The 21,157-nt window shown below is 42.0% G+C and overlaps 1 protein-coding gene across 1 annotated transcript in view; it reads left to right on the plus strand.

Moving 5' to 3' along the window:
• The window catches only part of LOC139348768 (5-hydroxytryptamine receptor 4), a 44,233-nt gene that overhangs the window by 6,789 nt on the left and 16,287 nt on the right, over positions 1-21,157 (plus strand). Inside the window, exons 2-6 of the mRNA XM_070989097.1 lie at positions 7,864-7,945; positions 8,334-8,498; positions 9,134-9,334; positions 9,447-9,600; positions 10,978-11,642. Of these exons, the coding sequence (XP_070845198.1) occupies positions 7,923-7,945; positions 8,334-8,498; positions 9,134-9,334; positions 9,447-9,600; positions 10,978-11,642 (1,208 nt within the window). The 5' untranslated portion in view covers positions 7,864-7,922. The remainder of the gene's footprint in view (positions 1-7,863; positions 7,946-8,333; positions 8,499-9,133; positions 9,335-9,446; positions 9,601-10,977; positions 11,643-21,157) is intronic.

The raw sequence follows: 21,157 nt of genomic DNA on the forward strand, positions 1-21,157 counted from the left end.
TCAAAACTCTCTGGCTCTGTGTGTGTGTGTGTGTGTGTGTGTGTGTGTGTGTGTGTGTGTGTGTGTGTGTGTGTGTGTGTGTGTGTGTGAGAGAGAGAGAGAGAGAGAGAGAGAGTGAGAGAGAGAGCGACTGAATGGTGTTTTTTTGCTTTTGGCTGATGATTGCTGAGTTAAACTGACAGAACTTGAAGTTCTGAACTTGTGAGTGTGTACCTGTCTTTATTCATGATGCAATGTCACTTGAATATCAGTTAAAAGTAGTGTCAGTGGGCTCCCCAGTAGCTCACCTGGTAGAGCCTGTACCATGCATCAAGGCAGAGTCCTCACAGCAGCGGTCCATGTTCAATTCCCACCAGAGGACCCTTCCTGTCCCTCTCCAGCTGTCAAAGGTCACTGTGACCTCATTCTCATGAGACAATATATCAGAAAGGCCTGGAGGGTACATCATAGCTCACATTTGGTCAGGTACTGAATTGGTGACACTAATCTTGGGTGTCCACCTTGAAACTGCACTGATTGTACAGATCTTCTGTGCTGTTGGACTGAAGATGTGTGTGAAGCATCCATGTTTTACAGTTTGTAGCTTCTTTGCAACAACATCCATATCTGAAGCATTGTGATCACCACAAGCTCAGAGGTTTTACTGATATTGAGCTTCAGGTGACTGTCAGCGCACCATGTGATGAAGCTCTCTATCAGTCCTCTGTACTTGTGTTTGAACTCGTGCAGGGTGTGTGGTTGGCTCACTGGGCTTCTGTGCAGTGCATTTAGAAAAAGAAGCTTGTTGTTCAGAGTTGTTGTCAGATCTTAATCTTAACATACAGTATGAGTAAACAACACCTTCACCAATGAGTCCTAATCATACCACCCATTAACATTTGGCAAATGCTTAAGATGCACTCCAAAAATATTGGCAGACCTGAATGAAAAAGAGCTTTTTTGTGATGCCATCATTTAGCATCACAAATGCATTGCAGAAATGTGTACACTCACAATAGCAGCCAAGTAGACCAGAATCCAGTGCAGCTCGACAGAACAGCTTGAGGAGTGCTTATTTCCATGACTGTCTTGCTCTTCCTGTGCTGTTGCTATCGCTCCCTCCACCTGCATGCAACATATGAGAGGACATGCCGGAATCACCAAAAGAGGCAAACGTGTACACATTCCGGGAAAGTGGACACTAGTAAATTTTAAAACGATAAGCAAAGTAAAATATTTCTTGTGTGGATAAAGCTGAAAATCAAAACTGTGTTGCTCTGTCTTTGTAATTTACAACTCCTTTAGCTTTTTCGTGGCATTCAGCCCGTTTAAGATTTATGTCTTCAGTAGTAGCCAAGTCCATTGGTTCCAAATGAAAAAATAAATCTTTCAAAGCAAATCATATACTTTCATTTAAAAAAAAAGGCAAAATTATTCCCTAAAACAGCTCAGACAAGAGAAAAATAGGTCATTTGGAAACTACTGTTTCCTTATTCATGGTTATGAAGGAACATGTCATCCAGTGTAACACTGTGGCTCACTGATAATTATTTGAATAGAGGTCTACGGCACAGAGGAATAAGTTATATCAGACTTTGGCCGCAGAGGTAAGTCGAATCAGACCACACACACTTAACAGTAAAGCCTCTGGTGAGAGCGTCTGCCCCAACAGTAGTGTGTCTTCCTGACTCAAACATTTAAGATTACAGGAGGAGAGTCTGCAGAGCATGATACCTCTCAGTCTCCTTGGCAACAGGACTCCTCCTCCACGTACAAACAAACAAATATGCATATGAGCACACACACACGCAGAGTTCAGCCCTCTCACAATCTGAGGTGTGAGATTATGTGAGAAGTACTTCCCACCTGACAAAAAAGCAAATGAGCAGAGAGTTAAAAAGCATTTGCTGCTTTTGTTGTGTTCATAGTGATACAATGGTCACCACACACAACTGTTTAATCAAATATGATTTGCAACTGACTTTTAGACTTTCGCTACATTACATATGATCTCAGTGCACACTCGCGGCCACGTTGTTAAGAGTCAGCACATGACAAATTATTCCTATTTCGATTTTTGTGCACTTCTTTGGAAGTCATTGTTTATGTAGTGTGGAATTTTGCTTGTGTGTGTGGACGCTTATGTGCCAGAAAAGATTAGAAACAGGGCTGCAGAAGAGGAATACAATCTGTAAATCAGTCAAAATTCTGCAACAAATTACTATTAAAGAGAAGAGTGTCGTGCCCACAGGAGGAGGAAATACTCGAGTCCTGATGCAAAAGTAAAAATAGCTATAGAGCCAATAGAGTGATTCCAAGTGGTAGCAAAGACGTAAGTGTGCTTTAGTTTCATAAGGATTGTCTAACATCTCACTGTCTTCTCACTGACCTCATGACACACTTCTTAAGAGTGCATATAAAACAGTCCTTTTAACAGCACCTGTTGCTGCTGACTGTCGACAGAAATAGAGCGATGTGGTAGCTGTCGAAGGCAAGGCTAATCTGATCATAATGTGATAGCATCAAGAGAAGACTACATCTTTCCCAGGATGTCGTTGACAGGAACATAAACTTTATCTTTGAATCAAGTAGAGTCAGGTTTTTAGACAAGCAGCAGGTCGGCAGTTTGTGCAGCCCTATAGATCAGGAAGTTTCGCAGATGGCGAGCATCTTCTAATTACAGCTCACATCAGATGAGTCAGTCAGTCCTCCTACATCGTCTGTCTGCCTGTTTGTTTTTGTTAATCAGTCAGTCTCAGTCCACGTCTATCTGTCTATCTTAGAAAAGGTTGATGGAAATGGCGAAATAAAAAAAAAAGTCCTCAGTTTGCCGAAAAAGTTTTTTCATGAACAGTTAATGTGCTTAATGCGCTCAGATAAGTTCTCACATTGTAATGTTTAACTCATATGACTGATCAGCTGTTTCTGCCTCAGAGAAGAAAAAGGAAAATGTCCTCTCATTTCTCCACACAGATCTGATGTAACCTCCTCACATTAATGCATGAAAAAGAAATGTCCTATGTCAATTTTTTTTTTTCACCACTTGACGTCCGACTGGCGCTCTTTTAATTATATCATCTTGCTGCGGCCTCTTCCTCTGCAGTGGCATAATGGCTGTCTGACTGGATAACTGGCACTACCCGCCGCTTATCTCCATGAACTAACACCTAATAATTGCATAACAGCAGTGGATGGAAACAAGCATTCATTCAGGTTTCCTCTCACCAGTTTTATTTGAAATTCCATTATGATACATTTGGATGGAAACTCAGCTAATAAAGGATTTCTTCTTTTAGAGGAGCACAACCCAAGAGAAACTCGATCTGTATGTCTGCTTATCTTTTTTGTAGAGAGACAGGAAGGCACTGGCAATACCCTTGGGATCGCCATCCTCAGCCATGGCTTTACCGATGATGTCGGCCGGTCAGATTGAAATGTCACTGACAACAACTTTTGGATGTATTGCTGGAAATTTGATGGATTGGCACTACATTTTGTATAGATATGGTGCCCAGAGGATGAATTCTACGGTGGTGTTTCCTTGACTTTTCCTTTACTGTCACTATGAGATTCAGATTTGTGGTCTCAGGTAAAATGTTGGTGTACTCTTTTGCCATGACTTTTAGTTGGCCACCAGCATTTCTCTAAAGCTGCAAGTGCTTTTTTCTTGCCTCTTCATCGCAGATTCTCTGGGCGATTCATAGCGGCCCTAAATAAACTGCATTACCAGGGGGCACTACGTGACGCTCAGCTATTCCCATTCTCACCTGCCTGCTTGTCTGTTTCTCTATTTTTACTCAAATAATTGAAATGGGTGTCCCCTTGGTAGAATACATTTAAGTCACAAACATCAGCAATATCACCTCTCTTATTCACTGGAGACATTCAGAATATAATAGCCTACTTAATGATTTGCTAATACCGGCCAAGCTTTGCGTCTGTTGCTAATTAGCATGCTAACATGCAAAACTCAGATGACGAGCATAGCAAACATTACATCTGCTAAACATCAGCATGTTAGCATTGTCATTGCGGGCATGTTAGCATTTAACTCAAAGCACTCCTGTGCCTAAGTCTCACAGAGCTGCTAGCATGACTTCAGACTCTTAGTCTTGTTCCTCTTTTCATTTACAGCAATGCTATTCAATCAGCACACTTTAGCTTTACTCTAGAGCTTTGATCATAGTCAATGATGACAGAAAGGATGATGGTAAATCATGGATAAAATCAAAAGAAGCTATTGTTTTAATGGTAATAATAGAAATAATAACAACTGTGGGCTACACAGGACATAAAATAGACAAAAGCAGGCCAGCATCTTCCTGCCCACTGCTCTCCAGAGTTCATTCTGTTCAGTTCAACTGTGTGTCAGTCAGATGTGAAATGGACACGGTGAGCTGTGAAAACACGCCTCCGTGGACGCACATCACACAGGAGCACCACAGCAACCTGTCAGAAACACGGCTCCTCGCCCCTCTTGCTCTTTTTTTTTGTCTTCTATTTTTTTTTTTTCTATGGTTGAGATTCAGATTGAGCAAATATTTTCTCATTCCTTAGATTCCGATGTGTGAGTAACCGAGTGAGCAACGAGTACAATAGTGGGTAGTGTTAGCTTTATTGTTCAGTGATGATTTCTGGGTATGTGTGTGTGTGTGTGAGAGAGAGAGAGAGAGAGACAGAGCCAGGAAATAATGCTTATTCCAGTTTCCTCCACAAACCATTTAAAGACGCAAGCAGTAATCAGTCATTTTTCAGTGTGCTGTTGAAAACTGGGTGTTGTGACGAGAATGCAAAACTGATCCAATCTGTGCACCATTGTTGAGCTGAATTATTCCATCAGCAACTTGACATTTAATTATATTTACTGTGTGTATAATCAGTGTTCTTGTGTTCAAATCGTGCATGCAGGTACAGGCCCAGGCGCCCCAAAGTGGCCCCTATAGGCCTCAGTGCACTTCAAATTAGATTCTTGTTAGGTGGCATGTGTTTAATTTTGTTTATTGTTCACAAAAACGACCTCAGTCACTTTTCATATGTGCAACACCACGACGCCTTCGTGTAGAGACTGGTTTGGATTTTAAAGCAGGTGCTATTTAGCACTAGTAATGATACAGAAGCCTATTGTTAGAAAGTGTTTCCATACAAAACGTAATGGTCCTGGTTTTGTCAGTGTTTCACCTTGGTTTCTTTCTTTTTTTCTGTTAGATTTGGTTCAGTTTGCGTTTGTACTACCTCTTGAAGTGCTGAAATGGGATGTTTTAACCATTTATCATCACTTTTAACTTTGGATTTCAACTTCTCTGCTTGCTTGCTAGCAAACTGTCAACAGCAGCATGTGGCGTTCAGGTGTTACAACTGGCTCAGGCTGGTGCGGAGCGTGTGCTGTCCAGTCGGCCTGTTGGAGGTAGTAGTTTAGTGGTTATAAAAATGGATGTATTAAATGTAATTCAGGGTGTTTATTTTTGTCCTGTTTGTTTTAACAAAGCACAATTCAGTTTTTTTTCACATTAGTTGAACTAGAGAAGTGCCCTCTTGGGTACATGTACCCCTGGTTGGGAATCACTAAATTAAGAAATCATTGAACACCTATGTGGGTAGTCAGTCACCAAAGATGATGACGGTGGTGGGAGGTGGCATTTTATAGTCTCTCCATGGTCCTCATGTGTTTGGAAAAAGAACATTGTGTCGTAACGGCCCTTGTAAGTACAGAGTGTGTATGTAAGTATCAGGGTTGTGTTCTCTCTCTGGGAAATCGAGCCGCTGATAGGAATCACCCTGAACTCTTCTTGTCACCTCTATTTTGATATCAATGTCAGCTCGATTTTCAGGACATTTGAAAGAACTGGAAAAACTGTCGTTGAGATCAGGGGGTTCTCAGCCTTTTTGTCTCTGAGTCTAGTCTAGTAAATGGCGGATTCTTACGAAAAGTGTCAAGATGATATATGGGGAGAGCTCATTTAATCTTGAATCAAAGCCTTACAGCCAACACTGCAATGACACCAGGTCTCAGAATTACTGGACTACATGATATGCAGACATGACAATCTGTAGATGGTGATCTGCTTGCAGGAAGTAGGTGTTGTTGACAGGATCGCCGGCTGTCACAGCCTGTCAGGTGATGATGTTGACCCTCGAGTGCAATAAGACCAGACAGCAATCATATAAAAGACTGATACACAGCAGATGTTGTCATATGTGCTTAAAGCTGATAAGGCATCTACAAGCTCTCTGCTGTACTCCAAGAACAGACTGTAAAATGATGCTGAGTGTGACCTATTTTGTCTATATATATATAGTAGGTCAGTATGTCTGTCCAATGGCCCACCAGTCCTATAATATCTCAACAAAGCTAAAGTGGCTTGTTATGAAATGTTTTAGATTCATTCAAGGTCCCCAAAGAATGAATCCTGTTGACTTTGGCATTCCCCTAACCTTTTATTTAGCACCAATGTGACTTCATATTTGCAGTGCAGAATGAAATATCTTGTATGGAATAGATTCCCATGAAACTCAAGGTTCCTATTGCATAAGTTCTAGGAACTTTGGTTATCCTCTGACTTTTCCTTTAGCACCACCACAAGGTTGACATTTTTGGATTCAACTAGATAGACTGTTGTGAAATTTGATACATATATTGATGGTCCCTGGAGGATGGACTTATTAACTTTGATTCATCTAGTGCCACCATCAGGGCAAATTTTTCATTTGGGTTTATGACAAATACCTGCAAAACTACTGACATTCTCATCAACCTCCAAAGCTGTACTTTGTGTTTAGTGCTAATTAGCAAATGTTAATGTTAACAAACGTGGTAAACATTATGAAGCATGTTAGCATTTATCTCAAAACTGAACTATCCTCAAGATTACTGTAAACTCTTAGTCTTCAGTCACTATGCAGTCATGTTACAGTACACCTTACAGACAGATGGTCAGAAAAATATTTGAAAAGTATGTTGTCATGAGACACTGATATTTACATAAGGAAAAGGAAAAAAAGGCTGAATTCAATAAATCTTAACAATTTCTGAAACTGCCTCCAAGACTTAGAATGAAAGATTAGTTACCAATAGCTCAATTAGTTGAAAAAAATCTATATTTTCTATCATTTCCATGTTCAGAGCCTTTTGTTGAGGCAGTGTCTACAGCATCTGCCACTAGAAGAACCAATCATTGTAGCTACAATATCAAAACTGTATCCACTGATGAACCTAATTAGAAAGCTGTATAACCAAGCGGTAATGATCTGAATGAGAAGTTATTGATTGGACTGAAAAACACAAAATAAAACTGGGCTTGGAGTCAGTGCTTTAACCTCCCTCAGCTGTTTGTAAACTAATTGTCCTCTTCTTACTTCAGGCTGTTGTGATAAAAATCAATATGTTTACTTTATTTATCAGGTTAAATATGGGCTGCAGGGTCAGACAGACTGTCCTTCAAGGGGGAGAAGCAGAATCTGCTGAATCTCTACCGGTCCCACAGGTGCTGCCCTTGAGCTGATATCTGACCTTTGACCTCCCTTAACAGGGCCATAACAAAGGAGAATTTCCCTCGTGGTACTCACTAAAGCATGCTGTTATTGTTGCATTATACAGACAAACTAACATGCTGACTGAATCTGGCAGACACAGCTGCGGCCCGTTGCAGCCTGTTTGTCTTATAAATATCACACGCTTTCAAGATGTGATCCAGTTACTTATTTGAGGTACAAATACCACATTTTTGGCCCTTTAATATTGCCACAAGATGGACAAACATGAAAAAATCCAGCCTGTTTGCACACGCAGGCAGGCTGCTATTTTCGGAAAAATGTAGACTTTTTGCTAGAGCCAGTACAATTACACAATTACTGTGTGTGCGTCTCTGTGTGTGCGTGTGTGGACAGGGCCAGAGCATGGGGTGATGAGGACTATCCTCTGCTGACCTCAATGCAGATGACCAGTGATGGCCACAGCATCCCCTCAACAGTAAGTCATAAATTCAAACTCTGTTAAATTAAAAAAAAAAAAAAAAAGGGAAAAAAATGAAGCAATCGAAGTAATTAGCCAGTTTACATTTGATAAATAATAAATCAGCTCAATTAGCTTTCTGTTTAATCTCCGTCGAATCATCCAATTAATTTCATTGCAAGTCTTGTTTCACTTAATATATTATTTGCTTTTAATTGCAAACTAAATGTGGCTTTCGAATGAATTAAAGAGACTGTCCTCAGTGACACCACTGGGCTTATTTGTTCTAAACACACGTTCATATTCAGTCTCAATATGATCTCTCGTTCTGCTGCATGTGTTTCCTCTCTAGATATACTGACAGATAGATATCAAAATGTTGACTTTTTTTTGTCTCTTCCTGCAGTTTGTTGGATGACGTAATAAACACGGAACAACAGGAACAGCAGCAGGAGTTCCTGAGCTCGCTGGAGACGATCGTTCTCACCGTCTTTCTCTCCATCATTATCATCATGACAGTGTTTGGAAACCTGCTGGTCATGGTGGCGCTCTGCAAGGACAGACATCTTCGGTGAGCCTGTTCTCTTTTTAAAAGCTGAACATAGTAACAGTAGTCCAAAGGGTCTGTCTGCAGCCAGTGCAGCCAGCCTCAAAGTTCCTGCTGTAACATGAACAAAAAGCCAAGGTTACAGTATTTAATAGCTGCCTGTAGGGTCGATGTTGGAAAACTGTTGCCATTAAAGACAGATGTGACAAAGAGACAAAGCCAGGGCGATTGTATCCTGCTATTTGTATTGAAAACACACATGTTCCTGTAAGGGAAACAGCAGTGTTCAAAAATGCCACATGCAACAATAACAAAGCTCACGTTGTCTCCGTCATGAAACTTCACAGTGCCTCACATGTGTGGCAAGTTGGAAATCGGGTCGGGCGTGATATCGAGTCTCAGTTTTGTTTTGTTTTTTTGTTTTGTTTTTTTTTTAAATGAAACCTGTTTTGTTTTTTTGAGAATATGTGATGCAAACAAAACAAATGTCAAAGCACCCACGTTACAGAAAGCCTGTCCTGAAACATCCTCTAACTGGACAGGTAAGGTTTTAAGTACCTTTGACATTTAATGACTTCCCTAAAAAATGTCAAACTACAAGTTAACGATGAAAGCTGATGATCGTTTTCTAGCTTTGTCGTCTCCTCTCCTCTCTTTAGAAAGAAGAAGACTAACTACTTCATTGTGTCGCTGGCGTTTGCCGACTTGCTGGTTGCTCTGGTGGTGATGCCCTTCGCTGCGATCGAGTTGACCACTGGCCATTGGCGGTACGGTGAGATCTTCTGCCTGGTCCGAACGTCTCTGGACGTCCTGTTGACCACAGCGTCCATCCTGCACCTCTGCTGCATTGCACTGGACAGGTCTGTGTGTTTATGTGTGAGTGAGAGATGATACTTTTATGAAGTACCACCAAAAAAAACTGCACACTCTAGTATACAGCATTTGTGTGTTTGTCTGTGTGTACTGTTCCAGGTATTATGCCATCTGCTGCCAGCCGCTGGTCTACAGACACAAGATGACCCCGGTCAGAGTGGCAGTGATGCTCGGCGGCTGCTGGCTCATCCCCACATTCATCTCCTTCCTGCCCATCATGCAAAGCTGGAACGCCATCGGCATCGAGGACATTGTGAGTCCTCAGAAGCTAAGATCAGAAATGACGGAGGTAGTGAGAGGTGCCACAGTAATGAACTCCTAAACAACTGCTGGTGACATTATTATTAATAAAAATGATTTTGTAATCCTGCATCGACAAAGTATACACTATATTTTAGCAAAGTCTCAAGCTGAAGAGTTCATATACCTCCCTCAAACGCCCTAAGAGAAAGATGTTCTCTCTGCCAGGGCAAATGCAGCATAAACCTTTCCAACCTAATATTCTCTCTTTCCAATAACGTTTCCAATCCCTTGAACAATGACAAGGTAATGCAGTGATCACAAAACAATTCCAGTCCCTGTGGAGGCTCTCTTGCTGCGAGCAAAGACAGCACTTCAGCGAGCATTTTCTGCTGGTTTGGATATGTTTTGGCGTGAGGTTATTTCTGAGCTGCCTTGAAATGAGCTGCAGGCCTCCCAGAGGTAGACAGGGATAGATGAATTTATTCAGCCAGAGTTAATGAAATACACGGCTCTTTTCTCTGTCTTTTAGTCCGGCAGCACCCAAACAACAATCTGCTTTTAACAGATGGCTGGTTCTCTTGAAGTCATATGTCACAGGCAGTATTGCATAGGACTTGAAATGACTTGTGAAAGCCTTTTAGCCTCCAAGCCAGACGTACTTTGTATGTGTAATATGTGCAGGATCTCCTTTAATATGTGTAGGTTTGGATTTTACTGCCCCACTTTAAAAAATAACTATCATAATTAATGATTTTTTTATGAGCTCTGAGGGCAGTTCATCAGCACCCAAGCCCAACGACTACACAAGAGAATAAGATTCAGCTTGAGGCGCCTCTCTACCTGCAGGACGTTCAGTTTACTCTGACCTCATATTTTCAATTGAGGACACAGATCTGGGCAGCTGGCCAGATAGGCTTAACCTCCTTTTTTAGAATAGGAAATTACATTTAATAGAACTGTTATATGTATAATATTACAGTATATTACCTCTATTCTCAGCCTAGCTTAGCAGCTATCCTCTCTACTAACACCTCTAAGGCTTACAAATTCACATACACTTTGTTGAGCTGGCCTTGCATTCTCCCCTTTCTTCTAGTCTTTACACTAAGCTCAGCCAATTGCCTCCTGGCTCCACAGTAAATGCACACACATGACTCTGACTCAAGGACAGAAAAACATATTTCTGTTGAATCTATTTATTCCCTTAACTTCAGGCTGTGACTCATAATTATGAAATTCAGTTGCTTACAAGTTGCAGTGAAAAGCTTTATGTCTAATTCTGACCTTGGTGTATTTTTTGATTCCTGTAAACTTCCTGCTGGTCACCAGTGGAGGTCAACTGAAGTCCTGGATTACATCTGTGTCTGTGCCTTCGTCCCCCTTGCAGATTGAGGAGAGGCGAGCCGCGGCGGGAGGCTCTAACGACACAAGCTGCGTGTTTCTGGTCAACCGGCCGTACGCCCTGATCTGCTCTGCGGTGGCCTTCTACGTCCCGTTAGCCCTCATGGTCCTGGCCTACCAGCGTATCTACGTCACCGCCATGACCCACGTGCGGCAGATCGAGACACTACAGCGGGCCGGCTCCGCTCCCGTCACCGGGTCAGCCCCGGTGATCACCGTGAGGTCCTCCACTTCCTCAGACCCGTTGGAGCACTACCGCCTCAGGACCACAACGGGCTCCTCCTCCTCAGAGCAGGCTCCCATGGCGAACAGCCGCATGCGAGTTGAGACCAAGGCGGCCAAGACCCTGGCGGTTATAATGGGTTGTTTCTGTCTATGCTGGGCGCCATTCTTCATCACCAACGTGGTGGACCCCTTCATCCATTACTCAGTGCCCTGGCAGCTGTGGACAGCCTGGCTGTGGCTCGGGTACATTAACTCAGGGTTGAACCCCTTCCTGTACGCCTTTCTGAACCGGGCGTTTCGGAGGGCATTTCTGGTGATTCTCTGCTGTGGGGATGAGCGGTACGCACGGCAGGGGAGCTTCTCCTATGGACACACCCACAGAGCGTGCTCGGCTGCGTCGGTTAACGGGACGTCTATGGCGCTGAGGTAAAGACACAGTAAAGGCTCAGTCACATTTGCACATTTGTCTTTCACTTCATACAATCAAGCTTATTTTCCTGTTTGACCAAGGACTTTGCATGATCAACTGTGCCATTTTACACTCCACCTGTCTTACCACCTGTCCTTTGTCACGATCTCAGTCCTGTTGTGAAGGACAGTAAATATACGTGTGAGTAAATGGGTCTAAAAGCGTGTGTGTGTTGTCCTGCTGTCTTCTCTGCTAAAAGAACAAATCAAGGCCTCAGGCAGGAAATCAGGTTCATTTGTCTGTTCCTGCAAAAGAGAGATCATCACCTTCCTCTCCATGTCGACTGCATGCCAGTAGGCTATTTGAAAGTCTGTTTTCTTTGTATTCGTAAGCCTTTGGTGCACTTTGTTGTATAATTGAGAAGAGGATGATAGATTGGACTCTTATTTGTCTATTTGACACCACAGATTAGAATTAACAACGTTTTGTTTTGTTGTCACAATTTCAAAAGTTAGCCCAGTCAGCCCAAAGAGCTGCTGCATTGTACCGTTGCTGTTAAACTAACGAGGAACTCATGAATAACGAGGACACGGCATGTAAAGTTAAGTGAGAGGTGACCTACTGTACTATTTAAATTACTGATTGGCTGCATGGACCGGGTTAAGGTACTGCAGTTTTTTAAGGCAATTAAAATAATAAAAATAGTTGATTTCATGTCATCCTGTTGAGCAGAGGCACAGTATTATGATTCAATCATCATCTTCTTTGAATTAAGTCACTATTTCTCTTTTAGGCCATGTGTCATACCCTAATGTGTAAATAATAGATGTGGACATGCTGTGCCTTCTCTGGAAATAAATGCTCATGGTCAAAGCAGCTGTGGTGCTCTGCAGATGAAAGACTTTGAGAGAAAAAAGAAAACGGTCTTGGACTTGATAGTCAAATCAGTCAGTTTTGGAGCCTGGTTGTGTTGTGGATATGGAGTTGGCCCATGAACTCTGCTATAGGCTTTCCTGTCGATCATGTCCATCAGGGAGGATGATCTAAGCTATGCTTTAAAGATACAGTTAAGGCTGTCCACATTTTGGTGCACATGCAGTGTGTTTTGTGCAGATAGAAGTACTTTCTCTAATTTAGAAGCATGAGGGGAGGTGGATGAAGAATTAAGACAACGCAAACAGTAACAGCATGTTGCAGGTAGGAGTAACAAACCAGCAGCAGCACCATTATCACCAGAAGGGGCTGAGAGTGAGAGCTGGTCAGGTTATAATGTCTGTGTTGTTTGGGATCCTAATCAAAATCATATTATAATAAGGCTTGTGTTGTGATGATATCCATCCAAATCCATTCATCATCAGGTCAAAATTGTGCAATACTTTGGTTCATCATGTGCAAATTCCCATTAGCCTTACAGTAGCTGTACACTATGTTTAGAGCTAATTGGCAGATGCAACATGCTAAAACGAAATGATAAACATTAGCAGGTTAGCAGTGGTGTTAGCATGTAGCTCATAGCAGCCAAGCATGGCTGTAGTCCTGTTTCTTAAATAATAATGTTGTCATTGGCTAAATAGTCGGGCCTTGTTAAAAATCGATATTCATAAATTGAATACTACGTAAAAGCTGTTTTTAATAGCTGAATGTGAAAACTTTATTTAACTGATTATTAATTACATCTTGATGATTTGGTTGATTTTACAACTAAAGGACCTCAGGTGCTTTTCTGTGAGTATTATCCTTGACTTTAATTGTTATTGCCTTTGTATTTATTGCCTTTTTAAAGCCCTCAGAAAAAAAAAAACAACACCTACTCCTACAAAATACTTTTCGCCTTGAAAGTAAACCTTATGTTGCTGTTGAAGATGTGAGTCATTGAGTCATTTGTCCAGAGTTTTTCTCAGATTCGACTCCTTTGAGGTGTTGAAACAATAACGGACTTCAGGAGCGATACATTGAATTTCTCCAAATTTGTCTTTTCCACAGGTCAGAATCTTTAATTAAATGCTAATATTATCACAATAATACTCCAGCGGCCTTTTGTTTCCTTACAACAGGGTGTCTACTGACGTTAATGGCGATGATTTAGTTGACGTCCGTGTTTGTTCTCTCAGCTCCTTCGAGTGGGGTTGACGGAGGAGGTGACCTGCTTGTGTCTGCACTGTTTAACTTAAATACAAGTACTTCACCGCCGCAGAGAAACAGAAGCAGTCACACACACACGCGCGTACACACACACACACACACACACACACACACACACACACACACACACACACACACACACACACACACACACACACACACACACACACACACACACACACACACACACACACACACACACACACACACACAGTCAACCGCACAGCTGACAAATGAATTTATACAAAACTGGAGCACAGCGCAGGCATGTGAGTGAGACCCTCTGGCATTATCTAACATGACACTCCACACACTTTAATTCTACATGTGCTTCTTTGGTATTGCCTGTTTATTAGTACTGAGCGATCTCCCAGTGCTCTATGGTGTTATGTGTACTACACACAAGTACATGTGTGTCTGTCGTGCGCAGTAAAGCAACATGCTGGCCTTATGTGTCTGCTCCAGTTGTACTGGTTTTTGTTGTGTATCGTGTGTGTGCACTCTGTGGGTGTTTCCCTGGTGTATTTTTTGGGCTTTCTGTCTTTGTGTGTAGGAAACAGAAAGGCAAACAGTGCTCACTCCAATCTGTTGTCCTCCCTTAAATTCTGTCTGGGACAGAAAACAGACTCAGACAATCTGATTACAGCTGGCAGGATAATGGAAACTGAAATTACTGGAGGAATCCTGTCACATTATTCTGTCTAGGTGTTTAGGCGCAGTGTGTGGTCAGATGGTGTACGTGCTCTGGTGGGTATTTCTCTATAGTGTTTTTAAAACACAATCCTGTCTTTTATTTATATCTCTGTGTCTGTGCTTGTGTGCACATATGCTGAAATAGCCAGTTTGTGAGACTTAGACCTGATAAAAGGCTGATCTGTCCCTGATAATGTTGTTAAATTTTATACTTCACAACACTGTGAATGGTTCTCAAAGGTGTGTTTTTTAAGAATGGTGTCCCTGCTTTAGTCAGCCATTGATTGTTTTCTTCACCAGTGACCTGTGGTGGTTAGACCACTGTGTTTCATCCTCAGCCTTCACTTTGGTGCACCTTATAAAACAGTTTCAGACAAATAACATGAGGTCGGCGGTTATTTTCGGCGAGTATTGTGCAGGGAGTGAGGAGGAGGATTTCCATTTGATATTTTTGGATTACCTGCCATTGCTCAGCAATTTTTGCATTGGTTTTGTTTAATAGGTAAGATTGAAGCAATGGTCATGTTGTTGCTTACAAGCTATCTTTTGCAAGTTTTGTGTCACTGCAAGTTGATTTTACTGAAAATAACTGAAACAGTTACAGCGTTCGGGGAAGAAAAACAACATAAAACCTCAGAATACTTTGGAAAGTAGCCATCAGTAATATTGAGTTTACAGTATTTGAGTAAATGGGTAAAAGCATGAAAACCACCACGATGATGCTATAAAATGAAAATTCTTGAATCTTTAACTGAATCTTATTCACTTCTCGGCATTGATAGATAAGTACAGGAAGAACAAAGGTCTTTTCACACATAAAAAATGTGTGTGAGTTCTGGCTTTTGATTCAGTGCACATCACTGCTCTGCTCACAAAATGTGTTCATGGAAGAAACAGCATCAGTATGATGCCGAGTGGCCCCACCAACAAACAGACGAATGTCCATTCCGCACGTGCCCTGAAACCCTAAATGTTCCCCCGGAGGAGCTGCACGTGAGCAAATGTCCAGGTGGACTGGACATTAAACTGCCTTCACCCTGTTAGTCTATAATACTAAGTATATGTATTGTCCAGTTAAGCAGGTCAACGACAGGAGAACCAGAGCGAGCGGGTAGGCATGTTGATGACATTTCTATCACGCCTCATCCGCCGTCCTCCAGGTGCTGTAAACAGAACTTTATGCGTCATGTCCTGCCTCCTGCATGCTCTGCCCATGTGCCACCACCTGAAACCAAAGAGTATTTCCAGTTGCCTGGAGCGCGTGACATTGGATCTCCTGTGGTCTGCCACATGTGTGAAAGGGCAACTCTGGACAATGTCTGGACCGGATTCTCCAAACATTATCTGGAGTTCATATGAGAAAACGGCTAAACACACACACGCAGTAGACACTCACAGCTACAGCAGTGGATAGTAGACACTTGTTTGTGATTAGAGTCATAACAAAGACTTTGTGTTGTGGCCACGAGTAACGAAGGTACGAAAGACATCTAGAGCACCTGAACCAAGTTAAAGCTGCTAAGTAGATCCAGTAGCAGTGTCCTTTGGGTCCTTGTGAGCGGATACTGTACACCTTAGTTTTACAGTATTTTAATCTTTGTTCACTGCTGCAACATTTACAAGAATATCACGAGCGGACAAACTGATCTGAACTGAACTGGTCAATGATTGTTTGTTCAGGCCTGACGCTGATGTGACACTGGGAGAAGCCTTGTTATGAGCTGGAGGTGGAGAAAATGATTGGTAAAGCTCGTATTAATGTTTAGCTAAGTTGATTCAGCTCGATGATCCTTTTTGAGCTCCAGATGGTAAAGATGTGATAACCCTGTATAAGAGCCAGAAAACCTAATTGCACTTTTAATTACCTCATTCAGGACAGCTGTAGTGCACATTTGCCACAAATCCCAGTTAAAAGAATAATTTCAGCTCTATTTTCGTAAACCCATCCCTGAATCATTTCTGAAAGGATTTAAATCAGTTAGATTTCACATGTTTCACGTGCAAATAATTACTGACAGTTTGGAAACAAAGTAGTTGCCTGCTTGATCTTCATATTGTGACATAAAAGAGGATCACAGCCACACTTGTGCCTATATTGCAATTAAGACTAAGCCTGCGTTTACACTTAGGGAAAACGCATATGTTTTCATGCGGTTTGGCCTCTTGTTTACACACAAACAGAGTTTTTTTTTCATGAAAAACGATCATTTTTAAAAATTCCGGCCAAAGTGGAGATTTCAGAAAACGCTGGTTATGTGTTGGCGTGTAAACTGGGTTAAACAGCGTTTTAGGTTCCGAAACGTCACAACATGCAACTGAAAATACTTAACGTCATGTGAGCGACCTATGTTTACACTTGCGCCCATAGGTTTGGCATAGTTATGATGTGCTCAACGTCATACTTATCCGGGTTCATGTAAATGACAACATTTTTGAAAACGATGTTGTGTGCACGATCTTATTTTTGAAAACAGAGGGGCCAAAATATCAGTTTTCCATAATACCCTGCTATGTGTAAACATAGGCTCAGGTTTAGTTTGATAAGGTTAAAAGGTGTAATGCAGCTGAACAAAGTCAAGACAAAAACCTTGGTATTAGAGAAAAAAAACCTTGCATCATCAGCACAGTGACTGATTCTACAGGTGGTTAAAAGTGAGACAATGACTTTTTCAAGTTTTACAAGGTCAATCTCCTCTTTAATACTCGCAGCTCTGTCATCTTACCTCCTTCAGAGCAGCTGACATCAGTGCCTAAAACAGTGTGGGCTGAATGTGTGAGCTTGAACTCAAAAATAAAAGTGAGTCAAACCAGAGTGAAAGGTGTAATTTACAAGGTTGATTTGGCCTGAATGTGAACACATCAGACCTCAGATGACCTGCCTAGCTTTCAGAGGCAAACCTGCACAGGTAGACAGGTCGACATAATAACAGAGCAAGGAGTTAAACATTTTAGGGAGGGCAGGAAGAGCCATTATGAACACTTGTTTCCCTGTAGTGTCAAGTGTCTGGTGAGAAAAATAACAAGCTACAACTCAGAATGTCAAACTCTTCCTGTAACAGTTAATCAGGTTTGGCGTTAGCCGTCCTGAGTTCACTTGAGATCACAAGCCCTGTAGGATCCCGTTAATACAACCCAGCGGCGGCCACTGTTACCAGCCACGTACAATCAGTGTGATTCCTGTGTGATTTAACTGGCAGCCAGTGCCGAAGCAAAGCACAGCTGTTCAGCGATTTGAAAACAGCAGAATTTGAAATCTCTCAGGAATGAAGGTCACGTGGGAGAAGGGAAAGATGAACCGTTGGCTCGAGGCCCTGCCGCCGTGCTCAATCAATGCTGTTTTCTTTCCACCCTGAATGTTTCTGTGTTGTGATTGTTACGATAAGATAAAACATTCAGCTCCATGTAGGGAAATAAGGTCCGTGCAGGAGGTTTCAGCTGGGAAGAAGACAGATGAGCTACGGGTGCAAAACTGCAGTGCAAAATAGTTGTTGAAACACCAAAATAATGAAACCAAAAGACTATTGGAGAGAATGCAAATGATTTGGATATTTTAAAGCAGCACTCCAATTTTGCACACGGAGACGATGTACATTGTGAGTTATTATGTATATTGGCCTCTGTGGTGCTTGAGGAGGTTTGTCAAGTCTGAGAATACGACCCAAATGATGATGTTATAGTGATGTCATCAGGGTTGTCGCAGATTGGATTTGAAGAGTATGAAACAGAGCAAGCTAGAGTAAGATCCAGGGTTTGGGTTGAGCTTGACCCCTACTAGAGACTAAAACTGAGGCTATTTAAGACTTTGGTGCTTTTGTTTTGATCTTTTTTACCTGTCTCTCACATGTTGCTCATCATTGTAAAAATCCAACACTAAATCAGGGGAATACCGCCTTTAATAGCCTTTAATACACGTACAGTACAGCACTGAGTGTTCTAGTGGCTGATAGAAATGTTGCCACAGTGGCAGGTGAGGACAAATTGTTTCAAATTAATTTCAGACCCTGATTGTAGCTCATGCCAGTAAACTGGGGACAGGGCTGTTGTAAGTCCTGCGGAACAAGTCTTTGAAAGCCAAGGCTCTGCTTCAAGCTGTGCGGTTATTCAAAGCCTGCCTGTTGCTGTCCTATTCATTTGCTTCATTTGTTTGATGATTCAAATCAAATCTTTAGAGAGACATTTCTCAAGTAAGTCAGGTCCTAGTGCAGTGCAGTCCAAGTCGAGCCTTCATTTTTTTTAACTTAAGTTTGGCCTTAAGTCTGTAGCTCTGTTCAGATATTTGAGGGAGGAGATTAAGAACCGAAGACTGAGCGGCTTCTTGTCTTGGGAAAATAGTGTCCCAGAATAGATCTGTCCATCTTGGTTGAGGTTGCATGGTTTTATTCTGTGTTATTGAGGATGATCACCCGTCGCTCTCATGTGGTTTAGCCCTCACATCATCAGGAGAGTACGACTGCCCAGAGATGCCGGAGCCAAGCACTGTCAACATCATCAAAAAACATGAAAGTTGATTGTTAGCACTCGCCTTGCTCGGATTGCGGTCGTACAGGCGGCAGCACTTTCCGCAGGTGTGTAACTGTATGAATGAGAAGTAGGTCAGAGCTGAAGAAGAGCTTGTATTATCGACCGCAGACACTCAGTGTGGACAGGCAGGCCGGAGACGTGTAAACACTCCAGTCTGTGATTTATTATGAGACTTGTATGATTTATTATTGTTTGATTGAAACCTAAAATCCTCCAGCTGCTCCTCTCCGTGTCTCACTGTCCTCCCTCTCTGTCTCTTTCTTTCTCGCCCAGAAGGTTTGTTATCTTCTGTTCCTTCACTTCTTCTTGCTCAACACTGGCGTACAATGTTTGTTTCTATAATCACCATTCTCTCTCTTCTCAGCTGCTACTTGCCATCTTTGATTTCTAGGATTAACTTTAAAAATTTAGGATTGAAGGATTTGAAGAGAGGATCTGTCTGACCTTTATGACTCAAATTGAGAGTAAAGAGACAAAGGGAAGGCAAAGAGAGAAATTATGTGCAATTAATGTCTCCACTAGCTCACCAGGGCGTCCCTGCCTCTCTCATCTCTAGCTCTAAAAAAAACAGGCTTAATGTCAATTATCATCTTTTGTACTTGAAAAAAAGAACATGAGAGCCTCACATTTAGATAATAAAAAAAGGGAACATACAGATACAGACACCTAAACGACTGTTGTCCTGATCACAGCAGCTGCTGTCTCTTCCTCCTCGGGTTTCGGCTCGGTTTGGACGCTCTGAACTCATCTGTGATGCTAAATGAGACTCATCTCTCCCTCAGCCTCTCATGTGTCTCTGGCTGCTCTGTTCTCCTCTGTAATAGAGACGCTGTTGCCTTGGTTACAAATTGGACCATAGAATGGACCCACCTGGGCTAATCAGCTCTTTGAAATTCAATTAAGGCAGTCTTTTTCTGTGGGGGACAAAAGGCGTCTTTTATTTATTTATTTATTCTTTAAAAATTATTTGGGGCATTGAAGACCTTCTGGGAATCTGTAACCATCTCTGTCTCACAGACTATTAACTCAGGTGCACATTTATTCAGCCTTTGAACAAAAGTTGAATTAGTTTTATAATTAGTTACGTGTTTGCCAGGTAGGGATGTCCTGGCAAATATAAAGACAGTATTTGTTGAACTATGATAGACCTGTGTCACAGGCAGGAAAAGCAGGTGTAAAGGCTAAAATTAATAATGGCTGAATTCCATTTAGATGCTTGAGTCTCAGGGTCCTTGTAGGCCAGATGTAGCCATAGCCAATGTTATTAGTAACACCTGTGCATGACAAGACGAACGTCTGCAGTGAATATGGTCTCCTGAGGGAAATATCAATCAAGCGGTGGGCCGAAAATCAAAACAACAAGCTAAAAGATGCTAAAATGCTACATAGAGCTGAGGGGATCTGCAGAATCTGGTGGACTTTCTGTGGACTCGTCACGACTTGTGGTCAGCGACTTCTGTCACACGCAAGTAGTCGTGTGATGCACTGCTAATAAAAAATATTGATAATAGTAGTTTTAAAGTACAAAAAACCCCACCAAAACCAAAAATATTACCCTCATACCCTCAGCATATGAGAGTTATTCAGACAGCCCTAGCCTGTTTAACTTTAGACATTAGGATGAAACATCTACATGTTCACAGTTTGATGAGAGCTGATTCATTGTGTTTAAATTCCCAGGGACTGGCCTCAAATCAACGAATGACATCACATTTGCACTGTTTGACTGCAGCGATATAAATATTCCCTGTTTCTTATTTATATGCATGGAGATGTGTTGAAGATACTGGAGCTCTCAATGATCGTGACGTAGGTAGGAAAATTCCTCATGAAATCAAGAATATTCCTGAATTAAAAAAAAGGGATGGTGGAGTCAGTGTGTGCTTTGTTAGTCATTCAGACATCTGAGTCACAGAATTGTCCAAAGAAAGTGACCCTCAGCCAGAACTCCACCGGGGCTTCACCCTCAGCCGACTGTCGGCCTGATGGAGACGCAGCTAAAACCAACACAGCGCAGGAAAATAAATCTAACTAACTTCATTTCAGTGCGTTGAAACATTGTGACTGAACTTTGCATCAGATCTCTTGCCAGGCTTCTGATGGGGCTTCTGAGGACTTACACTATCTCTGTCACTATCACTATTCCCATCGCTCTGTGAGCAGACTCTATGTTACG

This window comes from Chaetodon trifascialis, chromosome 20 (genome assembly GCF_039877785.1).
Source record: "Chaetodon trifascialis isolate fChaTrf1 chromosome 20, fChaTrf1.hap1, whole genome shotgun sequence".
Taxonomy (NCBI): Eukaryota; Metazoa; Chordata; class Actinopteri; order Chaetodontiformes; family Chaetodontidae; genus Chaetodon; species Chaetodon trifascialis.